Source organism: Tarenaya hassleriana, unplaced genomic scaffold, assembly GCF_000463585.1.
Source record: "Tarenaya hassleriana unplaced genomic scaffold, ASM46358v1 Cleome27, whole genome shotgun sequence".
Classification (NCBI taxonomy): Eukaryota; Viridiplantae; Streptophyta; class Magnoliopsida; order Brassicales; family Cleomaceae; genus Tarenaya; species Tarenaya hassleriana.
In genome coordinates, this window is record NW_010965946.1 from 340,201 (window position 1) to 358,933 (window position 18,733).

General features: G+C 41.6%; 4 protein-coding genes and 2 long non-coding RNA genes across 6 annotated transcripts; 4 read left to right on the forward strand and 2 right to left on the reverse strand.

The window, feature by feature from the left end:
* The first annotated feature begins 6,754 nt into the window (after window positions 1-6,754).
* LOC104817135 lies at window positions 6,755-9,234 on the forward strand. The gene is made up of 7 exons (XM_010546210.1): window positions 6,755-6,946; window positions 7,442-7,528; window positions 7,666-7,890; window positions 7,988-8,149; window positions 8,309-8,365; window positions 8,467-8,610; window positions 8,802-9,234. The coding sequence occupies exons 1-7, from the start codon at window positions 6,785-6,787 to the stop codon at window positions 9,171-9,173; spliced, it is 1,209 nt and encodes a 402-aa protein (XP_010544512.1). The 5' UTR covers window positions 6,755-6,784; the 3' UTR covers window positions 9,174-9,234.
* Window positions 9,235-9,601: 367 nt separating this feature from the next.
* Window positions 9,602-11,699, forward strand: LOC104817136. Its single transcript, XM_010546211.1, has 7 exons — window positions 9,602-9,784; window positions 10,032-10,118; window positions 10,245-10,487; window positions 10,591-10,755; window positions 10,838-10,891; window positions 11,017-11,163; window positions 11,249-11,699. Exons 1-7 carry the CDS (start codon window positions 9,617-9,619, stop codon window positions 11,621-11,623), a joined length of 1,239 nt encoding a protein of 412 aa, XP_010544513.1. The 5' UTR covers window positions 9,602-9,616; the 3' UTR covers window positions 11,624-11,699.
* An 888-nt stretch (window positions 11,700-12,587) lies between these two features.
* On the forward strand, window positions 12,588-14,789 carry LOC104817144. Its single transcript, XM_010546217.2, has 2 exons — window positions 12,588-13,105; window positions 13,210-14,789. Exons 1-2 carry the CDS (start codon window positions 12,994-12,996, stop codon window positions 14,715-14,717), a joined length of 1,620 nt encoding a protein of 539 aa, XP_010544519.1. The 5' UTR covers window positions 12,588-12,993; the 3' UTR covers window positions 14,718-14,789.
* A 202-nt stretch (window positions 14,790-14,991) lies between these two features.
* LOC104817143 (fatty acyl-CoA reductase 6, chloroplastic-like) lies at window positions 14,992-18,558 on the forward strand. Its single transcript, XM_010546216.1, has 9 exons — window positions 14,992-15,491; window positions 15,890-15,993; window positions 16,080-16,279; window positions 16,392-16,492; window positions 16,578-16,728; window positions 16,836-16,997; window positions 17,123-17,204; window positions 17,368-17,750; window positions 17,832-18,558. Exons 1-9 carry the CDS (start codon window positions 15,221-15,223, stop codon window positions 17,989-17,991), a joined length of 1,614 nt encoding a protein of 537 aa, XP_010544518.1. The 5' UTR covers window positions 14,992-15,220; the 3' UTR covers window positions 17,992-18,558.
* On the reverse strand, window positions 15,478-15,970 carry LOC104817142. The gene is made up of 2 exons (XR_772459.1): window positions 15,881-15,970; window positions 15,478-15,804 (listed from the first exon to the last, which is right to left on the reverse strand). It is a non-coding gene; the product is annotated as an uncharacterized LOC104817142 (long non-coding RNA).
* On the reverse strand, window positions 16,735-17,462 carry LOC104817141. The gene is made up of 3 exons (XR_772458.2): window positions 17,372-17,462; window positions 17,080-17,267; window positions 16,735-16,979 (listed from the first exon to the last, which is right to left on the reverse strand). It is a non-coding gene; the product is annotated as an uncharacterized LOC104817141 (long non-coding RNA).
* Window positions 18,559-18,733: the final 175 nt, after the last annotated feature.

Genomic DNA, 18,733 nt, shown 5'->3' on the forward strand with positions numbered 1-18,733 from the left:
CAGACATCCGAGAAGATGATTTTGAGGGGACGAGAAGACGATATAGTGGACATAGAAAATGGAAGTTTATGTGTTTTATTGATTGAACACGGTTCACACAACAAGGACTTTGAAGACTTAGAAGACAACGGAAGCGAAAATTGACTAATGACTCGATGGAGGACATCGGAAGATGGATGTCCTAACCTGGAATGCCAATCCAAGAGGCTTGTTTTTATTGCAACAAATGCAGAAGGAGAATGATCTGAAGGAGACAAGGTAGGAAAAAGGAAAGTGGGCCACTCATACACGCCATCTCTAACGAGTCCTTTGGTGACGAGCGCCCCCGTGACAAGATCCTTCACCTGCAAATGCAAGGGAAAGAATTTCACCGAAACTTTATTAGTAGTGCATAATTGGTGTAAGGAAATTAGGTTCTTACGAAGTGAGGGTACACAAAGAACATTATTAAGGGCGAGGGGTCGAGAATGAGAGTGTATAGACATAGAACCCGAATGTGTGATGGTGTGGTTGGACCCGTCGCCAAGCTCGACATCTTCACCACCGGAGTAAGGAGAGTGGAGAGCGAGATTTGCCAAGTCGTATGTAATGTGGTGTGATGCACCGGAGTCAAGCAGCCACGTCGGTGAGGAAGCTGAAGGAGCAAGGGTGGTATGGTTCGCTCGTGCTTGCCAGGGCTGGTGCGAAGAAGATCCAGTGCTAGTGTTTCCAGAGAAAGGACCGTGGGGCAGTAGGCGGCACCGTTTTGCACTGTGTCCCTGAACACCACACAACTGACATTTGCCTTGATAACCGGAGTATTTCCGATTGCGTGGATGTGAAGTATCTTGTTTGGAATCAGCAGACTGATTCCAAGGCTGACGAGAACCAGAGTTGTAGTGTCGTGTTTGAGCGTTGTTTGCCGTGATAGGCAAGACAGGAGGTGCATCTTCGGTGGTCAGGAGAACACATTCCTGATTGAGCAGCTTCTCATGAAGCTTGGTGAAAGAGATCGGGATATCACGAGCATTAACGGCGTCGATGACAGATTTGAATTCGTCTCCTAAGCCAGAGAGAACGAGATCAATCAACTCTTCATGGTCAAGGGGTTTACCTAGAAGAGCCAATTCATCTGCCTTGACCTTGAAAAAATGCATGTAGTCATCAATGTTTTTGGTGCCTTTGGTGAACCGACGCATGTTGTCCTTGATTTGTTTAATGTGTCCTCGACTGGATCTGCCGTAGGTGGAAGCAAGGATGGTCCAAGCTTCGCTGGTGGAGGCAGCACGGGCTATGAGAGCCTGACACGACACTGAAATAGAGCCAAGAAGGGCTGAGAATATAAGCTTGTCTTGGCGGAACCAATTTGGGTAGGCAGGGTTCGGTTTAACAACACTTTCCTCAGTGATTGTTGGAGAAACATTGTTCTCAGGCTCCAAGTAATCTTGAAGATCATATCCTTGGAGGAGCGATCGAAGTTGCAGACTCCATGTAAGATAGTTTGTTGTCGACAACTTAGTGATGTTGGTAACATTAATTGTTATCAACGAAAAGGGCAGATTTTCAGTGGTGGTGTTGGTAATTGCTGGATCTGTAGGCAAGGTGGATCCAGCAGAGTTTGTAGCATCAGCAGACATGGTTGATGCAGGGAAGAAGAAAGAGACGGCGGAAAAAAAAATAGAGTCGATAGACTTCTATGACTCTGATACCATAAACGACTTAGGGTTTCGGAAGAATGAAATTCATTGATTTGTGATACATACAAGAAGGACATATATACACATGTGTATGTTACGCTTAAGGTAACCAAACGGCATAAAATAAGGAGGAGATTAGGATGCAATATAGAAACAGAAATATCAAAGAGATATCAGGAAGATATTCTTCCATTAGTCACTACCTTTGATGTCCAATCTCCACAAAAGACATTGCTATTTATCAATATGGCAAATATCACGAAGCTTACTTCCACAAACCTTCTAACATGGAGCATCCAAGTGAAAGCACTCCTTGAAGGCTACAAGCTAGACTGCTTTATTGATGCCTCTTCTGCGGTTCCTTCTACCACCGTGACTACCGACGGTGTTTCTACCGAAAATCCGGCTTTCGGTCCTTGGAAACAACAAGATCGGCTTTTGTTCAGTGCCTTGCTGGGCACGATATCAATTTCTCTTCAACCCTTAGTTGCTCGGGCAAAAACTACCCTCGAGGCTTGGACCATCGTCACCAACACTTATGGGAAAGCTTCCCGCGGACATCTCTTGCAACTTCGTGATCAGATCAAGAGGAGTGTCAAAGGCTCTCAATCACTTGATGAATATCTTCGTTTCATCACGTCAAAAATCGATGAACGTACTCTCCTTGGTAAGCCGATGGAATCACGAGGATGTTCTTGAAGCTATCATGGATGGTCTTCCGGAAGAGTTCACACCCGTCATTGATGTGGTCAATGCTCGGGACACTGCAATTCCTATTGACGAGCTTCATGAGAAGCTTCTCAATCATGAAGCAAAGCTGCTCCTTTCGTCCTCCTTGCCAGTGTTGTCATCAGCTCCTGTCTCGGCTAACAATGCCTCGCCGAGACCGCGCCATTCCCCTCGCCATCCTGGTCGCTCGAACTGGCCCCGAGGACCCTCTCCTTCGTCGTCTCAGCCCAAGGGTTACATGGGTAAGTGCCAAGCTTGTGGCACTCAAGGCCATAGTGCCAAGTATTGCCCTCGATTTCGGATAGTTTCGGTCAATGGCTCGAAAGATTCACCATCGTGGTCCTCTCCGTCTCGCTTTACTCAACCGCAAGCACACCAAGCTGTGCATCCTTCTTACGATGCGCAACAGTGGTTGTTGGATAGTGGTTCCTCTCACCACATCACCACGGATCTACATAACTTGGCGATTCATAGTCCTTATCAAGGCAGAGACGACGTGGTTATTGGTGATGGCTCCGGGCTACCTATCACGCACACGGGTTCCCTTTCGCTCTCTCTTACTAATCGTCCACTTAAGCTTGCGAATGTTCTTTGTGTTCCGGCCATGTGTAAAAACTTGGTCTTGATGAATCAATTGTGCACCGCTAATGATATTTCTGTGGAATTTTTCCCGTCTAAATTTCAGGTGAAGGATCTCAGCACGGGGGCGCCAATCCTAACCGGACCAAGTAGGCATGGAGTTTATGAGTGGCCGGCACCTTCTATCTCTCGTTCGTCTCCTCGTGTGTTTTCGTGTGTCAAGTCCACTTTGTCCGAGTGGCATTCGCGTCTAGGTCATCCGGCTTTTCCAATTTTACGTTATATCTTGTCTTCTTTGAAGTTTTCTTTGTCTCGAGATTGTTCGTCCTTTGTTTGTCATTCTTGCAATATTAATAAAAGTCATAAAATTCCTTTTTCGTCTTCCTCTCTTACCTCCACTAAACCGCTTGAAATTGTTTTCTCCGATGTATGGTCTTCACCCGTTCATTCAACTGATGGTTTCAAGTATTACGTAATTTTCGTCGATCATTTCACACGTTATACTTGGTTGTATCCCTTGAAACAAAAGTCGCAAGTTCTTGATACATTCACCAAGTTTCATCCTCTTGTGGAAAACCGGTTTGGGACTAAGATTGTGACCTTGTATTCGGATAATGGTGGTGAGTTCGTGGTACTACGTCCTTATCTAGCGATGCATGGTATCTCGCATCTCACCACCCCACCTCATACTCCAGAACATAACGGAATTTCCGAACGTCGTCATCGTCATATAGTTGAAACCGGTCTTTCCTTCCTTTCGCATGTGTCTCTTCCTGTATCATATTGGTCTTTTGCTTTCACCACCGCGGTCTATCTCATATTAACCGTATGCCAACTCATATCCTTGGTATGCACTCTCCTTTTCGCAGTCTTTTTGGTTCCAAGCCGAACTACACTAAACTTCGTGTGTTTGGATGTCTTTGTTATCCTTGGCTTCGTCCTTACTCCTCTCATAAACTTGATTCTCGCTCTCGTGCGTATGTCTTCCTTGGCTATTCTCCCACACAAAGTGGCTATTTTTGTCTTGACCCGGTGGATTTTAGGATTTATGTGTCTCGACATGTTAAATTTGTTGAACATATATTTCCCTTTTCTGAGTCTTCTACCCTTACTCCTTCTCAAGCCATCGAGTCTGAGCCTCCGTCTGGTTCTTCTTCCATTGTCCAGCCAATCTCCTCTTTTCGTCTGCCGCTCGAAGCTCCTGCCTCTGATCAGCCCCCACGCTCGGATTCTTCCCTGACGCCGCCTGCAACTCCAGCTCCTCTTGTCCAGTCCCCACCGATGGTCTCATCCTCACCGCTCCTTTAGCGTTCTGCTGCCTCTGACATTCGAAATGTCCATCCCATGCAGACGCGTTCGAAGACAAATGTTCGCAAACCTAATCCGCGGTACGCTCTCATGTCGTCCTCTTCTTCGGTTGACATTGAACCGGCTTCTATCACGCAGGCCCTTAAGGATCAGCGTTGGAGAGCAGCCATGCATGATGAACTTGAGGCTCTTATACGAAATGGTACTTGGGATCTTGTTCCCTCTAGTGAAGCTGTCAATATTGTTGGTTGTCGCTGGGTTTTTCGGATCAAACGCAAAGCGGACGGCTCAGTGGATCGGTTCAAGGCTAGACTTGTTGCTAAAGGTTTTCATCAGCGTCCGGGAATTGATTTTCATGAAACCTTTAGCCCAGTTGTGAAGCCGGTCACGATTCGTGTGGTTCTTAGTCTTGCGGTGTCTCATGGTTGGCCATTACGATAACTTGATGTCAATAATGCATTCTTGCAGGGTAATCTTACTGAGGAAGTATATATGTCGCAACCTCCTGGATTTATTGACTCCGATCGTCCTCGACACGTATGTAAACTTCGCAAAGCAATTTATGGGCTTAAGCAGGCTCCTCGAGCCTGGTATTCGGAACACCGTTCCTTTCTGCTTGCTCGGGGTTTCAAGAGCTCTGTGGCCGACACATCGTTGTTTGTTTATATCACTTCAGCGGTACGTCTTTATGTTCTCGTCTACGTGGATGATCTTATTGTTACGGGAAGTTGTTCGGCTCAAGTTCAACAGGTTATTTCATCGATTGCCATGCGGTTCTCTATCAAAGACTTGGGTAATCTCTCGTATTTTCTTGGTGTTGAGGCACTTCGCACCGACCGTGGTCTGCTTCTAACTCAGAGGAAGTACATCACGGACTTGCTTCAACGTGCTGAAATGTCCGATGCCAAACCGATTTCCACGCCTCTTGCTTCGTCGTCGCGACTTACTGTTGTCTCTGGGGACCCTATTCCGAATCTGACTGAGTATCGTACACTTGTGGGTAATCTTCAGTATTTGTCTCTCACTCGCCCGGATTTAAGCTTCGCCGTCAACAAACTCTCCCAGTTCATGCATGCTCCGACTGATCAACACTGGCAGGCTGTTAAACGTGTGTTGCGGTATCTTGCGGGCACTCGTGATAGCGGCATATTCTTGTCTGTTCAGAATCCTTTGACGTTGCATGCATATTCTGATGCTGATTGGGCTGGTGATCGTCATGATTTCAAGTCTACGGGAGCTTTTGTTGTCTTCCTTGCTGGTCATCCTATTGCTTGGTCATCTAAGAAGCAATCGGGTGTTGCTCGTTCTTCGACTGAGGCTGAGTACCGTTCGGTTGTTTCTACAGCCGCTGAGGTTCGTTGGGTGGTATCCCTCCTCTCCGAGCTCGGTTTTTCTTCAACTTCCAAACTGGTTATCTATTGTGATAACATTGGTGCAACTTATCTTTCGGCGAATCCGGTATTTCATTCTCGCATGAAGCACATTGCCCTCGATTACTTCTTTGTTCGGGGTCTTGTTGAGTCTTGTGATCTACGTGTTACACATGTTTCTGCTGCCGATCAGGTCGCCGATGCACTCACGAAACCTTTGCCTCAGTTTCCGTTTCATGACTTGTTTGTCAAGATTGGACTCACCTCCGGTGTTCCATCTTGAGGGGGCGTATAGAGGGATAAATATGTATTTTTACATGTGTATTATTAGGTTAACCTATTTGTATAAATACCTTCATATGTGATTAATAATACCAAGCTTCCTTTTATTGATTATATTTCGGTCAGCCACATTATTGTTTCAAATCAGAAATTATTGCCGGATTTTTGGAACATAGGAATTTAGGAAAAAAATTGCAATTTGATGTGTTTTTTTGGGAGTTTTCATGTATTTTTTTAGTAAATTAATCCCTTTTATTTTTTTATAAATAATATATAGAGTAAGATTAAGAAAATATATGTAATTGTGATGGTTTAAAGAATTTTTGGTGTAAATTTAATTGTTTAGTTTTTTATGCTGAAGTTAAGTCAACATAGTTTAGTTTTTTCCTTACTAAGTAGAAGATTTTTTAAAGTAAGTGATGGTCTGATATTTTTATTTAGATAATTTGAAAAAAAAAACATTCAACATGCTAATTGATGCTTATTGAAGCAAAAGAGAAACTTATTTTTATTTGATGCAATTGACGTTCATCTTTCTCTATGTTTTTTTTTCCAAAATTAAATATCTATCCTGCCTTTTTTAGAGTACAGAATTTTTTTCCATTTTTGCGTTGAATTATAAAATGCACAACATTGAAATTCTGTGGATATTTAGACATTTATTTTTTCTGATTTCCATATTTACTTATTTTCATATTCATTATTCTATAGTTAGACGAAAGGGAAGATTACATTCCATATATCGCCTGCTCATACATATACATATATATATAAAAACCAAAACACTCATCTCACCATCCAACCAAAATTCGAGACCTTTGATATTATTTACTTATAACCATGAAAAATGGAACTGGCAGTCTCGTGGTGGTTCTGATGATGATGCTAGCGAATGCAACCGGAGCTTCTATAGGGAAACGCAAATTTTCCGATCTCGGGGAGGTCGAAATTCAAAGACGATTGAAGCAACTCAACAGCAGGCCCGCTGTCAAATCCATCAATGTAAACCCTTACAACTTACCTTTCTTTTTGGTACTTAACCATTTATTTAAGGAAAACATTAAACCTTTTTTTTTTTTTGTTAAATACACGTTAAACTTTTAAATTTACTCTAAAAAACACTAAACTCTTTAAATGATCCAAAAAAATATTCAATTTTTTTAGTGATTCAAAAAAATATCAAAATTATCTGCGATTAGAAAAATAACAATTAGAGTGTTAGCATTTATTTACAGTACGTCAACTTATTTTGTTTATTTTTATAATTGTAAAAGAGTTCAATATTTTTTTAGACAAATTTAAAAAGTTTAATATTTATCTAACAAAAAAAATAATGGTTTTTTTGTTAGAAATGAAAAGTTCATTTTATTTTGTTTTCTCTTTATTTAACATTTTTTTTATAAAAAAAATAGATTCACCAGAATCTGTCGACGCTCCAATTATGTTTTTTCTAGTTTCTGTCTGAACATTTTTAGTATCATCTTGATTGTCAAACAGAGTTCCAATGGAGATATTTTCGACTGCGTATATATATACAATCAACCGGCTTTCGATCATCCTTTGTTGAGGAACCATACCATCCAGGTAATTCCCAAATCTTGATTCCAACTTCTCTGAAAAAATCCATATCTTGAGATCGTATTTTTAGTTCCTCTACGGTTTGTTCATCATCTCATGTTGCAACGTTTGTTCGTGCCATCTCCATGGCGTATCATGAATAGATGGAGCCGAGTTCCTACCCGAAAAGTCTTTCCAAAGGCAAAGAAGCTTCTAAAGAGGGGACGGCGGCTACGCGACTGTGGCCCAAGACTGGAAAATGCCCCAAGAATACGGTTCCCATTAAAAGAACAACGAGAGAAGATTTGTTAATAGCAGATTTAATGAACAAACTTAAGGGAAACATTCCGATAATAAATGGCTCCAAATACCCTACTGATGGCCACGAGGTATAATCGCTTATATACGTATATGTATACGTATGCACGTGTAATTTGGACTATCTCTCCGTTTCAAATTAATAACGTTTTCGAGTACGTGCTTCAGTATGCGATAGTGAACGCCATGCATGGGCAGTTCACTGGAGCCAGTGCCAGGATAAATTTATGGAAACCCACTGTCCAAATACGTAGGGAGTTCAGTTTGGCTCAGATGTGGGTCAAGAGTGGCAACTCGGATCCCATCAGTTGCTTGGAAGTTGGTTGGCAGGTTCTTCCTTCTCTCTCTCTCTCTCTCTCTCTCTCTCTCTCTCTCTCCCGTTTCATTTTTTGTTGATTATGTTGCCCTAGTTCCATCTTTGCAATCCCTAGCTATAAACTTTGCCCTATTTCCGTTTTCTAATTATTATGATATGGTTATATGCATCAGGTGTATCCACAGGGTTATGGGAATGACAATAACCCGAAACTATTCGTTTACTACACCGTAAGTCCTTCCTTTGTCTTTGAGATTTCCTCTATCGGTTGTTTGATAGACCGAAAACCAAGTCACGTGATCAACAAGTTCTTTCGTACAAAACAAAACAGGGGGATTCGTACAACAGTGGTTGCTACAACACTTACTGTCCGGGCTTTGTTTACGTCAACCAAGAGATTCGCCTGGGCGAGACCCTAGAGCCCACTTCGACCTATGGCGGAGTCCAGACGGACATGTTCGTTCAGATATGGAAGGTATGTTGGACATGCATGGGTTCATCCTACAAATTCCAAATTAAATGCGTTCAGATATGTAACGTTCCCATATAAAAATTCATATATGTTGCGGAATTAATAAAAGTTTCTTGGGTCTTAATTAGATCACAAATGACCTTATCGAAATTATTACCAATCATTCTAAGACATTTTTTTATTTCATGTGTAAGGATCTAAGAAACGGAAACTGGTGGGTGAGTGTGGGAGAGAGCAATGTGGGGTACTGGCCGAGCTCCGTGGTCCCGGCGCTGTCAGACCATGCGACCGTGGTCCAGTGGGGAGGCGAAATCACGAACTTTATGAGGACAAAACACACGACCACAGAGATGGGGAGTGGTCACTTTCCCGAGGAAGGGTTCGGTCGGGCCGCGTTCTTCACGAACCTATACGTGATAGATACGACGAGTGTGCCGAAAGATCCTGAAAGTCTTCACCCTTACATTACTGACCATAATTGCTACAACTTGATTCCGGACCGAAGTGGCCCTTTGGGAACCTTCTTCTACTATGGCGGTCCCGGTAGAAACCCTCGTTGCCCATGAGACTGTTCTATCTATCCATGTATCTTGACGATATGATATTTTGAATAAACAAATTACAATATCCAAAGCTCTTTAATTTCTTTTTCAGGTTTTTTTTTATATCTAATTGTTATTTAGAATCATATGCTAATTTTTTTAACACCAAATTTGATTAAAAATAAAAAAGGAAGAAACGTATCAAATTATTAACACGTTATCATCTTAGATATGGTATGACATTATTACCATATGCATCGAAATCTGTCTTGTAAATTATTAAGTGAACTGCCAAAACAATGGTGGAAAACATGGATTGGTAACACATTAATTTGTTTCCATATTTTAGATACAGACATACACACACACACAAAACATTTATAAAGCACCACACCTATGGCCCACCCAAAGAAAATCAGTTATTTATATGCTATAATTCTCTAAGAAATTAATCTAAAGATCTAATCATGACCATCAATCTCTTCATGATCAATCGGACGGCCAGTTTCATCCTCGTTCTTGTGATGATATTGAACACCATCGGAGCTTCTGCCGGAAAAAGCGGGTTTCCCGATCCCCGGGAGATCCAACTCCGGTTGAAGCAACTCAACAAACCAGCTCTTAAATCCATCGAGGTAAACAGTACATGTATATACTAAAATGGGCCGCAGAAGTCTTAGGCCCAAGAGCCCAACACCATTGAAACGCCTCTTTCGTTAACAGAAATAACTAACCTCTTCTTTTAGTGACGTTTATGTTTGTACTTGTTAGTGTAACCATGTTCACAAGTTTCATGGAGAATTTGATTTTATATACTCCTAAGTTTTGGACTATTTTAAAACAGAATCTTTCATTTAACATATATATATATATATTAAACAGAGTCCAGATGGAGATATCATAGATTGTGTTTCTATTACCGAACAACCGGCTTTCGACGACCCTCTCCTTAGAGACCACACCATCCAGGTTTTCTACACAGTTTCATGTATCTATTTTAAATATCCAAACTCTTTCTTCTCTCTTCTATTTTATTGTTCCTAATATTTATTCCATTATGATATCATCCGATCCGGTGATAAATATTTTAAATAGATGAGGCCGAGTTTCGATATAGAAGATCTTTCCACAAGCGATGCTTTCGGTAACGGCACGAATTCGGACAGTATATCTCAACTTTGGCGAACGAATGGTGAATGTCCGGAAAATACCGTTCCAATCAGAAGAACAACAAAAGAAGACTTGCTAAGAGACGAGAAATATGGGAAAAAGTATCAAAATAAGACCTCAAACCCTAATTTTTCAAATCATCGTATACGTGATCCGAAAGAACACGAGGTATATATATATATTCGCCCGCACCTCCGAAACCAGACATAGTACGATATTATATTTCGCTTATTTTTAATTTTTTATTTTCCACATTTTGGAGCCACTTTAGTATGCAGTAGCGTTTGCAACGAAAGGTTGGTATAATGGAGCAAAGGCACGAATGAATGTATGGAAGCCGTGGGTCCAATACGCTAACGAGTTTAGCCTGTCTCAGATTTGGGTTACAAGCGGTGTTCATGATATTGATTTGAATACCTTGGAAGCCGGTTGGCAGGTATATACATATATTTCTCCTTTTGAATTTTTTTTTACTTTTATCAAACTGTGAAACTCCATATTATTCATTGTAATGATAGGTTTACAAACGTTTATACAAAGATAACAACCCAAGACTATTCGCTTACTGGACCGTAAGTTTAGTTCCTCGATTTCAGTCGCAGTCTAGTTTTTTTTTTTGTCGTTTATCTTTCGCGAGCTTCTTTTCCTTCGTCCATGGAAGTTGAATTAATTAAAACGTTCTATGAACTGAAAATAGAGGGATTCATACGGAGAAACAGGCTGCTACAATCATGTATGCCCAGGCTTTGTTCAGACCAGCAGGACAATTGCCCTCGGGGCATCTATCCGACCCATATCGGCCTTTGGTGGCGCCCAATATGGGATCACATTAATTATCAAGAAGGTGAAGTACAAACTCTATTCAGATCGATTCCTTGTTGTCCAAGCAATTCTTGTGTGTTCATCCAAATCATCCTTTGGTATCTTAGGATCAAACAACAGGAAACTGGTGGTTAGGGTACCAGGGGACAATGGTAGGGTACTGGCCAGGATCTATAGTCCCGAACCTAGCAAACGGTGCAACAGGTATTACTTGGGGAGGCGAAATTCTAAACAAAAGAATGAACGGGAAACACACTACCACGGATATGGGGAGTGGACGTTTTCCATATGAACGGTTTCGAGAGGCGAGTTATTTCCGAAACTTAGGTGTATTCGATATGGAAAATGTCCTGAGAGATCCAGGGACACTCAAACCCGGCACTACAAACCCACACTGTTATGACGTGAAGATATCGTCAAGCAAGAGTTGGGGAACTTACTTTTACTATGGAGGTCCTGGTCTGAACAGTAGATGCCCATGAGCCCACCCATATTCATTTCCTTTAACAACATTTTGTGTTGTTGTTAGAAGTACTAAGGTTATATATCAACTAATATGTCTTTTATATAACATAATAAAGTGATAAAGAGAGATTCATAATGGATGGAAAAATATTTTTCTATAATCTTGATCGCAACGCTTCATGCCCTTAAGAAGCGATTGTGTATTTGTAATGAATTGAAGAACATACTTGGGAAACTTGTCGTTGTATTAACTATTAACTTACGAACAAAGAAACAGAGTTCCAAGTACAGAGCAGAAGCAAAGCAGCGTCTCTCTCTTGCCAACGAACTAACGCCGTCAAAAGTGACTAACAAAAGTTAACGGACGTAAACTACACGTCTTCTCCTTCTAATAAAAAAAAACATGCATTTATACTTCTAATAGAAAACATAATGATGGGTGGGTGGGACGATTATATATGCTGTACAAATATAAATATCTAATTAATTGTAATGAACTAAATATAAATGTACACAACCAATCACAAGAGGAGAAATTCACTGGATTACCCGGTTCTATGGAATATGTAGATGGATCAATAACATCATTAATTTTCAGATTATTTAAAAAAATGGCTGGATTACAACATTTTCTCATGCATTTCAAGGGTTTCCTTGAGTGGTTGATCTACTAATGTTGAACATTTTGCCTACCGTGTATTTGAACTAATTAAATTTAAAGTTGAACAAAATATAAAGATAAGCGAAAAAATTACTTATTTTTTTGTAAAAAAATGTTTTTATTAATGAAAAATGAAATAAAATTGAAAAAATATAGAAATTGAATATACATATTTTACAGAAGAACGAATCTATAGATTAAAAGAAAAACATCAAAATATAGCCAATTTAAAACGTGGACCCCTAACCGTACCTATATTTGATGCCAACATTTATATTTGTCAAGAAAAAGATGATCAATATCATAACCATACGTCAATTTAACCATAAATAAAGAAACCCCATTTGATCATGAACCCGCAAACAAAATGGCTGAGCACAACGTCGTTGTCTGGTGCTACATTGTAAGATATACATTATTACAAATACCAATTTTTCCATATATATATATATATATATATATGGATAAACCTTGCACGACACCATCCGTTGCATAGGCCGTCGTTGACTTCTACGCTTAGATTGCGTTGCCTCCGTCAAGAAACACAGAATATGCTCTCTTCAACTATCCCCTTAGCGTCCCCGCATCGGTTCCGTCCTCAACGAGTTCAAGTAAAATAAGTCTCATTTTGTGTTTATATAATAGACGACGATCTCCTCTCTCTCTCTCTCTCTCTCTCTCTCGATCTCTCTCTCCCTCTCTTCCGAGTTCTGATCATCTTCAAGGATGGGGAATTGCCTTACACTTCCTCCTGTGAATGTATCGGAAAGGGCCTCCAAGGCTTTACCTGTCGACGCCGCCTTCAAGTTTCCCTCTCCTTTGCCTTCTTGGCCTCAAGGTTCGTATACATGTCAATGTACATCCACATGGTTATATATATCAAACTGCTTCTCGGTAATAATATCCATACCGAATGTGTTTCTGTACTTGTCTTCCTGTTAGGTGGAGGGTTTGCAAAAGGAATCATAGATTTGGGAGGGCTCCAGATTTGTCAAGTCTCGACCTTTAACAAAGTCTGGACTACGAACGAGGGAGGACCAGACAACCTCGGCGCTACATTCTTCGAACCCGCTTCTGTCCCTCCAGGGTTCTCAATCCTTGGCTTCTATGCTCAACCCAACAACCGTCCCCTTTTTGGTTGGGTACTCGCGGCCAAAGATGCGTCTGGCAATACATTGGAAACTCCCGTTGACTATAGTCTTGTAGGTAGCACTGAATCACTCAAGATCAAACAAGATGGTGCCGGATATGTCTGGCAGCCGGTTCCGCCTGATGGGTATACGGCGGTTGGCCTTGTGGTCACTAACTCGCCTCAGAAACCACCTTTGGACAATATCCGTTGTGTTCGATCCGATCTGACAGAACAATGTGAGGCTGACAAGTGGATATGGGGAACTAATGGAGTCAGCATTTCAAGCTTGAGGCCGAGAAACAGGGGAACACAAGCTACTGGTGTATCTGTAGGGTCATTTTCATGGCAAACGCAAAATGCCACTCCTCCGTCATTATCTTGCTTGAAGAACATGAAATTCGACTTTTCTTGCATGCCAAACGAGTCTCAGGTCGTAGCGTTGTTTCAGACATACTCTCCATGGATATATTTCCACCCAGACGAAGAATATCTTCCTTCTTCGGTTAATTGGTACTTCAGCAACGGTGCCTTGCTATACAAGCAAGGGGAAGAATCAAGACCAAACCCAATCCAACCAAACGGATCAAACCTCCCACAAGGCGGATCTAACGACGGATTATACTGGTTAGATCTCCCTGTTGACAAAAAGGAAAAGGAAAGGGTAAAGAAAGGAGATTTACAGAACACGAAGGTGTACTTACATGTGAAACCAATGTTTGGAGCCACATTCACCGACATTGCCATCTGGGTTTTCTACCCTTTCAACGGACCTGCCCGAGCCAAAGTCAAAATCATAAACATCTCATTGGGGAAAATCGGCGAACACATTGGAGACTGGGAACACCTCACGCTACGCATAAGCAACTTCGACGGCGCGTTACGGCGCGTGTACTTCTCGCAACACAGTGGCGGCACTTGGGTTGAAGCCTGCGACTTGGAATTCCAAGGAGGAAACAAACCCGTGACGTACTCGTCCCTGCACGGCCACGCGATGTACCCGAAACCAGGGCTCGTGTTGCAAGGAGACAACGATGTCGGGATAAGGAACGACACCGCGAAAGGCAAACAGGTAATTGACACTGGAACGGCGTACGAGGTTGTCGCGGAGGAGGAGCCGCCGTGGGTGAATTACATGAGGAAATGGGGAGCGAAGATCGATTACGACATCAATGGCGAGGCTAAGGACATCGAGAAGATATTGCCGGGGTTTCTGAAAAAGGCCTTTGCTAACTTTGTGAGGAAGATTCCTAATGAAGTGTTTGGTGAAGATGGGCCCACTGGGCCCAAGGTTAAAGGAAGTTGGGCCGGTGATGAATAAAGTTTGAATAATTAAATTGTAGCTTGTGTCCAATCGTGCAAATAAAATAAAATATGTTTAGTTTTATTTTTATCTGATTTACATATATATTATGATTTACGTTTTTTTCTTTTACCATGTGAAATTTGAAGAATTAAATTGTAGTGTATATTGTTTTGTTGCGAAATTAATTTGGTCACAGCTAACCACTGTGGATATTATTTATTGTGACTTGTCCGGTTTAATTAATTGTACATGTAATTTTTTTACCGTCCCCATTTACTCCAAGTGAGATTACTATTTGCTTTTTTTACCAGAAGTCCTCACCACACGTAAAGGTTGCATTGAATTCTATCCCTTCCTCAAACTTCCTTGTATATAAATGCATGGATCTTCTATACACGTGGCAGCGACCCATCTCATGTCGTGTTCTTCGCTTCGCTCTATAAATCTCACTTCCACTAGTTAGTAAACAAAGAGAACAACAATACCTGCAACTCCACCATCTTCCATTGCCAATACCAATGGCCGTCCATTACATGAACACCACGGTGACCGCGGTTTCTGACTTCAGTTTCTGTCGCAACGGTCTCTTCTTACGCAGATCATACGACTTCCGATACTGTCCGATTCCATCTGGTCGAGTTATTACATGTTGTCAAGGCGGGAAGACTCCAAAAGCAGTGAGTCCACTGGAGATGCCTGTGACCGAGGCATGTGACCGCGACCGAATCTCCGGTTTCATGCAGGGGAAGAGCTATTTCATCACGGGTGCAACTGGTTTCCTTGCCAAAGGTACACAACTACTTATGTGCGTAGTGACTCTGGCTTTCAGTGTCTGGATCCATATTGTTATGTTCTCAGAATGTTGATCAAAGTAGTAAAGAAAATCTAAGACGAATGGCGTTTGGTTACATGGCCCTTTTGTATTCTCTCTTCTTAGCGTCTGACTTGCGCACGTTTTACATGTGGAAAACTGTTTCAGCAGTTTTTCCCCATGCCTCTCTTTGCCTCCAAGTCTGTCCGTCTCTGTCATAATTCTGTTTTTATGTTAAGTTATACTTGCTTCGTTCGATTTGACGCTCTTTGAAGAAGGTCTTGTGCTTCCCTGCAAACATATGACAGTTTTTTAATTAATCAAAAGTGTTCCATAGTATATGAGATAACTGAGATTATCGACTTACAAATCGCAGTTTTCATCGAGAAATTGTTGAGAGCAGCCCCCGAGACAGGGAAGATCTTCCTTCTGATGAAGGCCAAAGATCAAGAAGCCACCAAGAAGAGACTCTACGATGAGGTTCTTTTCTTATACACGTAGATTTTGCCAGCCCTTTTTCCACTATATTTTTCCCCATTTTTACTTGTTCACTCGCGTTCTTATAGATCATCAACTCCGACCTGTTCGAGCTTCTGAAGCAAACACACCAGAACTCTTACGAAGCCTTCATGACGAGTAAGTTGATTCCAGTAGTGGGAGACATTTCACAAAACAATCTTGGAATGGACCCCGAAACGGCCAAAAATATCGCCAAGGAGATCGATGTGATCGTCAGCTCGGCGGCCAGTACAACCTTTGACGACAGGTTCCTTGTCTTTCCTCTGCTTTTCTATTTGCGACCCACTTTCTGTTCTGCTTTCTGCTTCTAAATGCAACACTCTTATCCCCGATATGATAACCTTGCTCGTTTGGAACAGGTACGATTTTGCTCTGAGCATCAATACATTGGGACCTGACCAGCTTATGGGGTTTACCAAGAAATGCGAGAAACTGAATCTTTTTCTCCATTTTTCAACCGGTAGGAGTTTGCATACCAAAAATATCTTCCTGGGAATAAGCATAGAGCGCAAGTTTAAACCTTTGCACCTTTCTTCTGTTTATAGCTTATGTGAATGGACTGAGACAGGGGATAGTACCCGAGACTCCTCTTCACATATTGAAAGTTGAATCTGAGGTGAAACTTGCTTCAGAAGCAGCAAGAACTTTCCATCACAGAGAAGTGACCCGGAAAATGAAGGAATTGGGTCATGAACGGTGAGGCTAACTTGCACGCTAATGCATAGAGCAGACCGATTTCTGTAACTTCAACCAACCTTCATAGCTAACTTGCACCTTCAATCTTGTGAAAACATCAACACCAGAGCCATAATCCACGGGTTCCAAAACACTTACACCTTCACCAAAGCAATGGGCGAGATGGTGATAGACAGCTCGCGAGGGGATCTGCCTGTCGTGATCATACGTCCTAGTATCATTGAAAGCTCTTATAGAGAACCTGTCCCTGGCTGGATACAAGGCAACAGGTAAAGATTTTCCTCCCCTTTTCCCTTTTTTCTCCATCAGAGAATACAGATAAGAATAGCAAATTTTTGGCTCATTCATTACTCATTGAGAAGCTGAAAAAACCCTCTCCTCCCTTGGCTATCAGAATGGCAGATCCAGTGCTCTTAGCCTATGGCAAAGGACAGCTCCCTGGCTTCTTGGGTGACCCTCAAACTGTAGTTGACATTGTAAGCAGCTGCCTTTCCTTTTCTTTCCTCGTCTTTGTTAATTCTTTGGATCAGACTCAGTTCCTGATTCACTTTCAAATGCCTTTCAAAGTCCAAGAGAAACATAGCAATATGCAATGAAATCTTCTAAAAACTTTTACTAATGGTAAAATCTCGGAAGCAGGTACCTGTGGATATGGCTGTGAATGCAGCAATGGCAGCCATGGCAAAACATGGCATCGATGCGAAGCCCGGGCTGCATGTTTACCATGCCACTTCATCTGTAGTGAATCCACTGCTGCTTTATGAGCTCTTTGATCTAACTCATCAACATTTCTGCCGTTCTCCATTGAGGGACTACAAAGGAGAGGACATAATGATAGAGCCAATGAAGTTGCACCGTTCCTTGGAGGATTTCTCCTCCTACATATCCAACACAATAACAGAACAAGAATCCAAGAAAGATGGAGAATTACGCACAATAACAGAGACGAAATGCAAGAAGAAAATAAAGTATTTCGTGGACATCGCCGAAGCTTACGAGCCAGTGACATTTACTAAAGCACGGTAAGCATCTTAGCGTTCTTTCTGGCAGATATGAGCAACAACAATGAGAACATACATGCTTTTGACGCATCCTTGCACTAGGTTTGACAACACCAATACTCGAAAACTGTTGGAAGACATGACATTGGAAGAGAGGAAGATGTTTGGGTTCAACACTGGAAGCATAGACTGGGAGCACTATTTCATGAATGTCCATCTTCCGGGTCTGAAGAGGCATGTCATGCAGGGCAGATCCAGATGAAAGAGTTTGAGAGAACGCAAGGGATTCAAATTCCATCAAGTTTCAGTATTTCTGGTACATGTACTAGCTGCTGTCTGCGGTATGATCTAATCATTCATGAACAAGATCCAGATGTGTGGATCTGTAGAACAAGAGATTCTAAATGAATTATGTAATGCATCAAGTATAAACAAATTAGAAGAGAGAGAAAATATGTCGTAAACAATCATTTTGTGGCCTGCGGTTACTGGATCAGAAACATATTCTTCCTTCTCCCGAGTCATTAACCATCCCTATCATGCATATGTCATATATGAACTCTGAACACAATCTACCGTCAGAAACGGAAACCAGTAGAAGAAGAGTATTGCCTGAAACTTCTGCGATGCATTGAGCATTAGGACAATCAACATATCTAGTTAACTAGTGACTTCTGTAATGTCTACGACAAGAGTTCATTCTTAATCTTTCTCCGTTGAGACTACGATTATTTCCCTAAAAGCTTCGACACTTTACAGAGAGTAATCAAACATACATTGGACAGACAAACATGGAGATATGCGAACGAAATTCAGTGAAAGGGAAGATGATTACATGTAGGAGACATCTGAAGCAGCCAATCCTTCGGTGTAAGATATTGCTGCAAAACCGCTGAACGATAAGAAGATGTCCACCATTGAAGAGTTGCTCACGGTAACTGCACAGGACATACTATCGAGATTAACTCGCCCTTCTCTTGATCCATCCAAGAAGCCGATCAGTA

Bases quoted from the DNA above. Each gene is read 5' to 3' on its own strand.
- LOC104817135 (XM_010546210.1), top strand. From the start codon at position 6,785: ATGAAAAATGGAACTGGCAGTCTCGTGGTGGTTCTGATGATGATGCTA. The intron at 7,891-7,987 runs GTATAATCGCTT...TACGTGCTTCAG, and splicing joins ACCCTACTGATGGCCACGAG to TATGCGATAGTGAACGCCAT. The intron at 8,150-8,308 runs GTTCTTCCTTCT...TATATGCATCAG, and splicing joins GCTTGGAAGTTGGTTGGCAG to GTGTATCCACAGGGTTATGG.
- LOC104817136 (XM_010546211.1), top strand. From the start codon at position 9,617: ATGACCATCAATCTCTTCATGATCAATCGGACGGCCAGTTTCATCCTC. The intron at 10,119-10,244 runs GTTTTCTACACA...TATTTTAAATAG, and splicing joins TTAGAGACCACACCATCCAG to ATGAGGCCGAGTTTCGATAT. The intron at 10,892-11,016 runs GTAAGTTTAGTT...AACTGAAAATAG, and splicing joins GACTATTCGCTTACTGGACC to AGGGATTCATACGGAGAAAC.
- LOC104817144 (XM_010546217.2), top strand. From the start codon at position 12,994: ATGGGGAATTGCCTTACACTTCCTCCTGTGAATGTATCGGAAAGGGCC. The intron at 13,106-13,209 runs GTTCGTATACAT...TCTTCCTGTTAG, and splicing joins TTTGCCTTCTTGGCCTCAAG to GTGGAGGGTTTGCAAAAGGA.
- LOC104817143 (XM_010546216.1), top strand. From the start codon at position 15,221: ATGGCCGTCCATTACATGAACACCACGGTGACCGCGGTTTCTGACTTC. The intron at 15,994-16,079 runs GTTCTTTTCTTA...GCGTTCTTATAG, and splicing joins AGAAGAGACTCTACGATGAG to ATCATCAACTCCGACCTGTT. The intron at 16,729-16,835 runs GTGAGGCTAACT...CATCAACACCAG, and splicing joins AAGGAATTGGGTCATGAACG to AGCCATAATCCACGGGTTCC.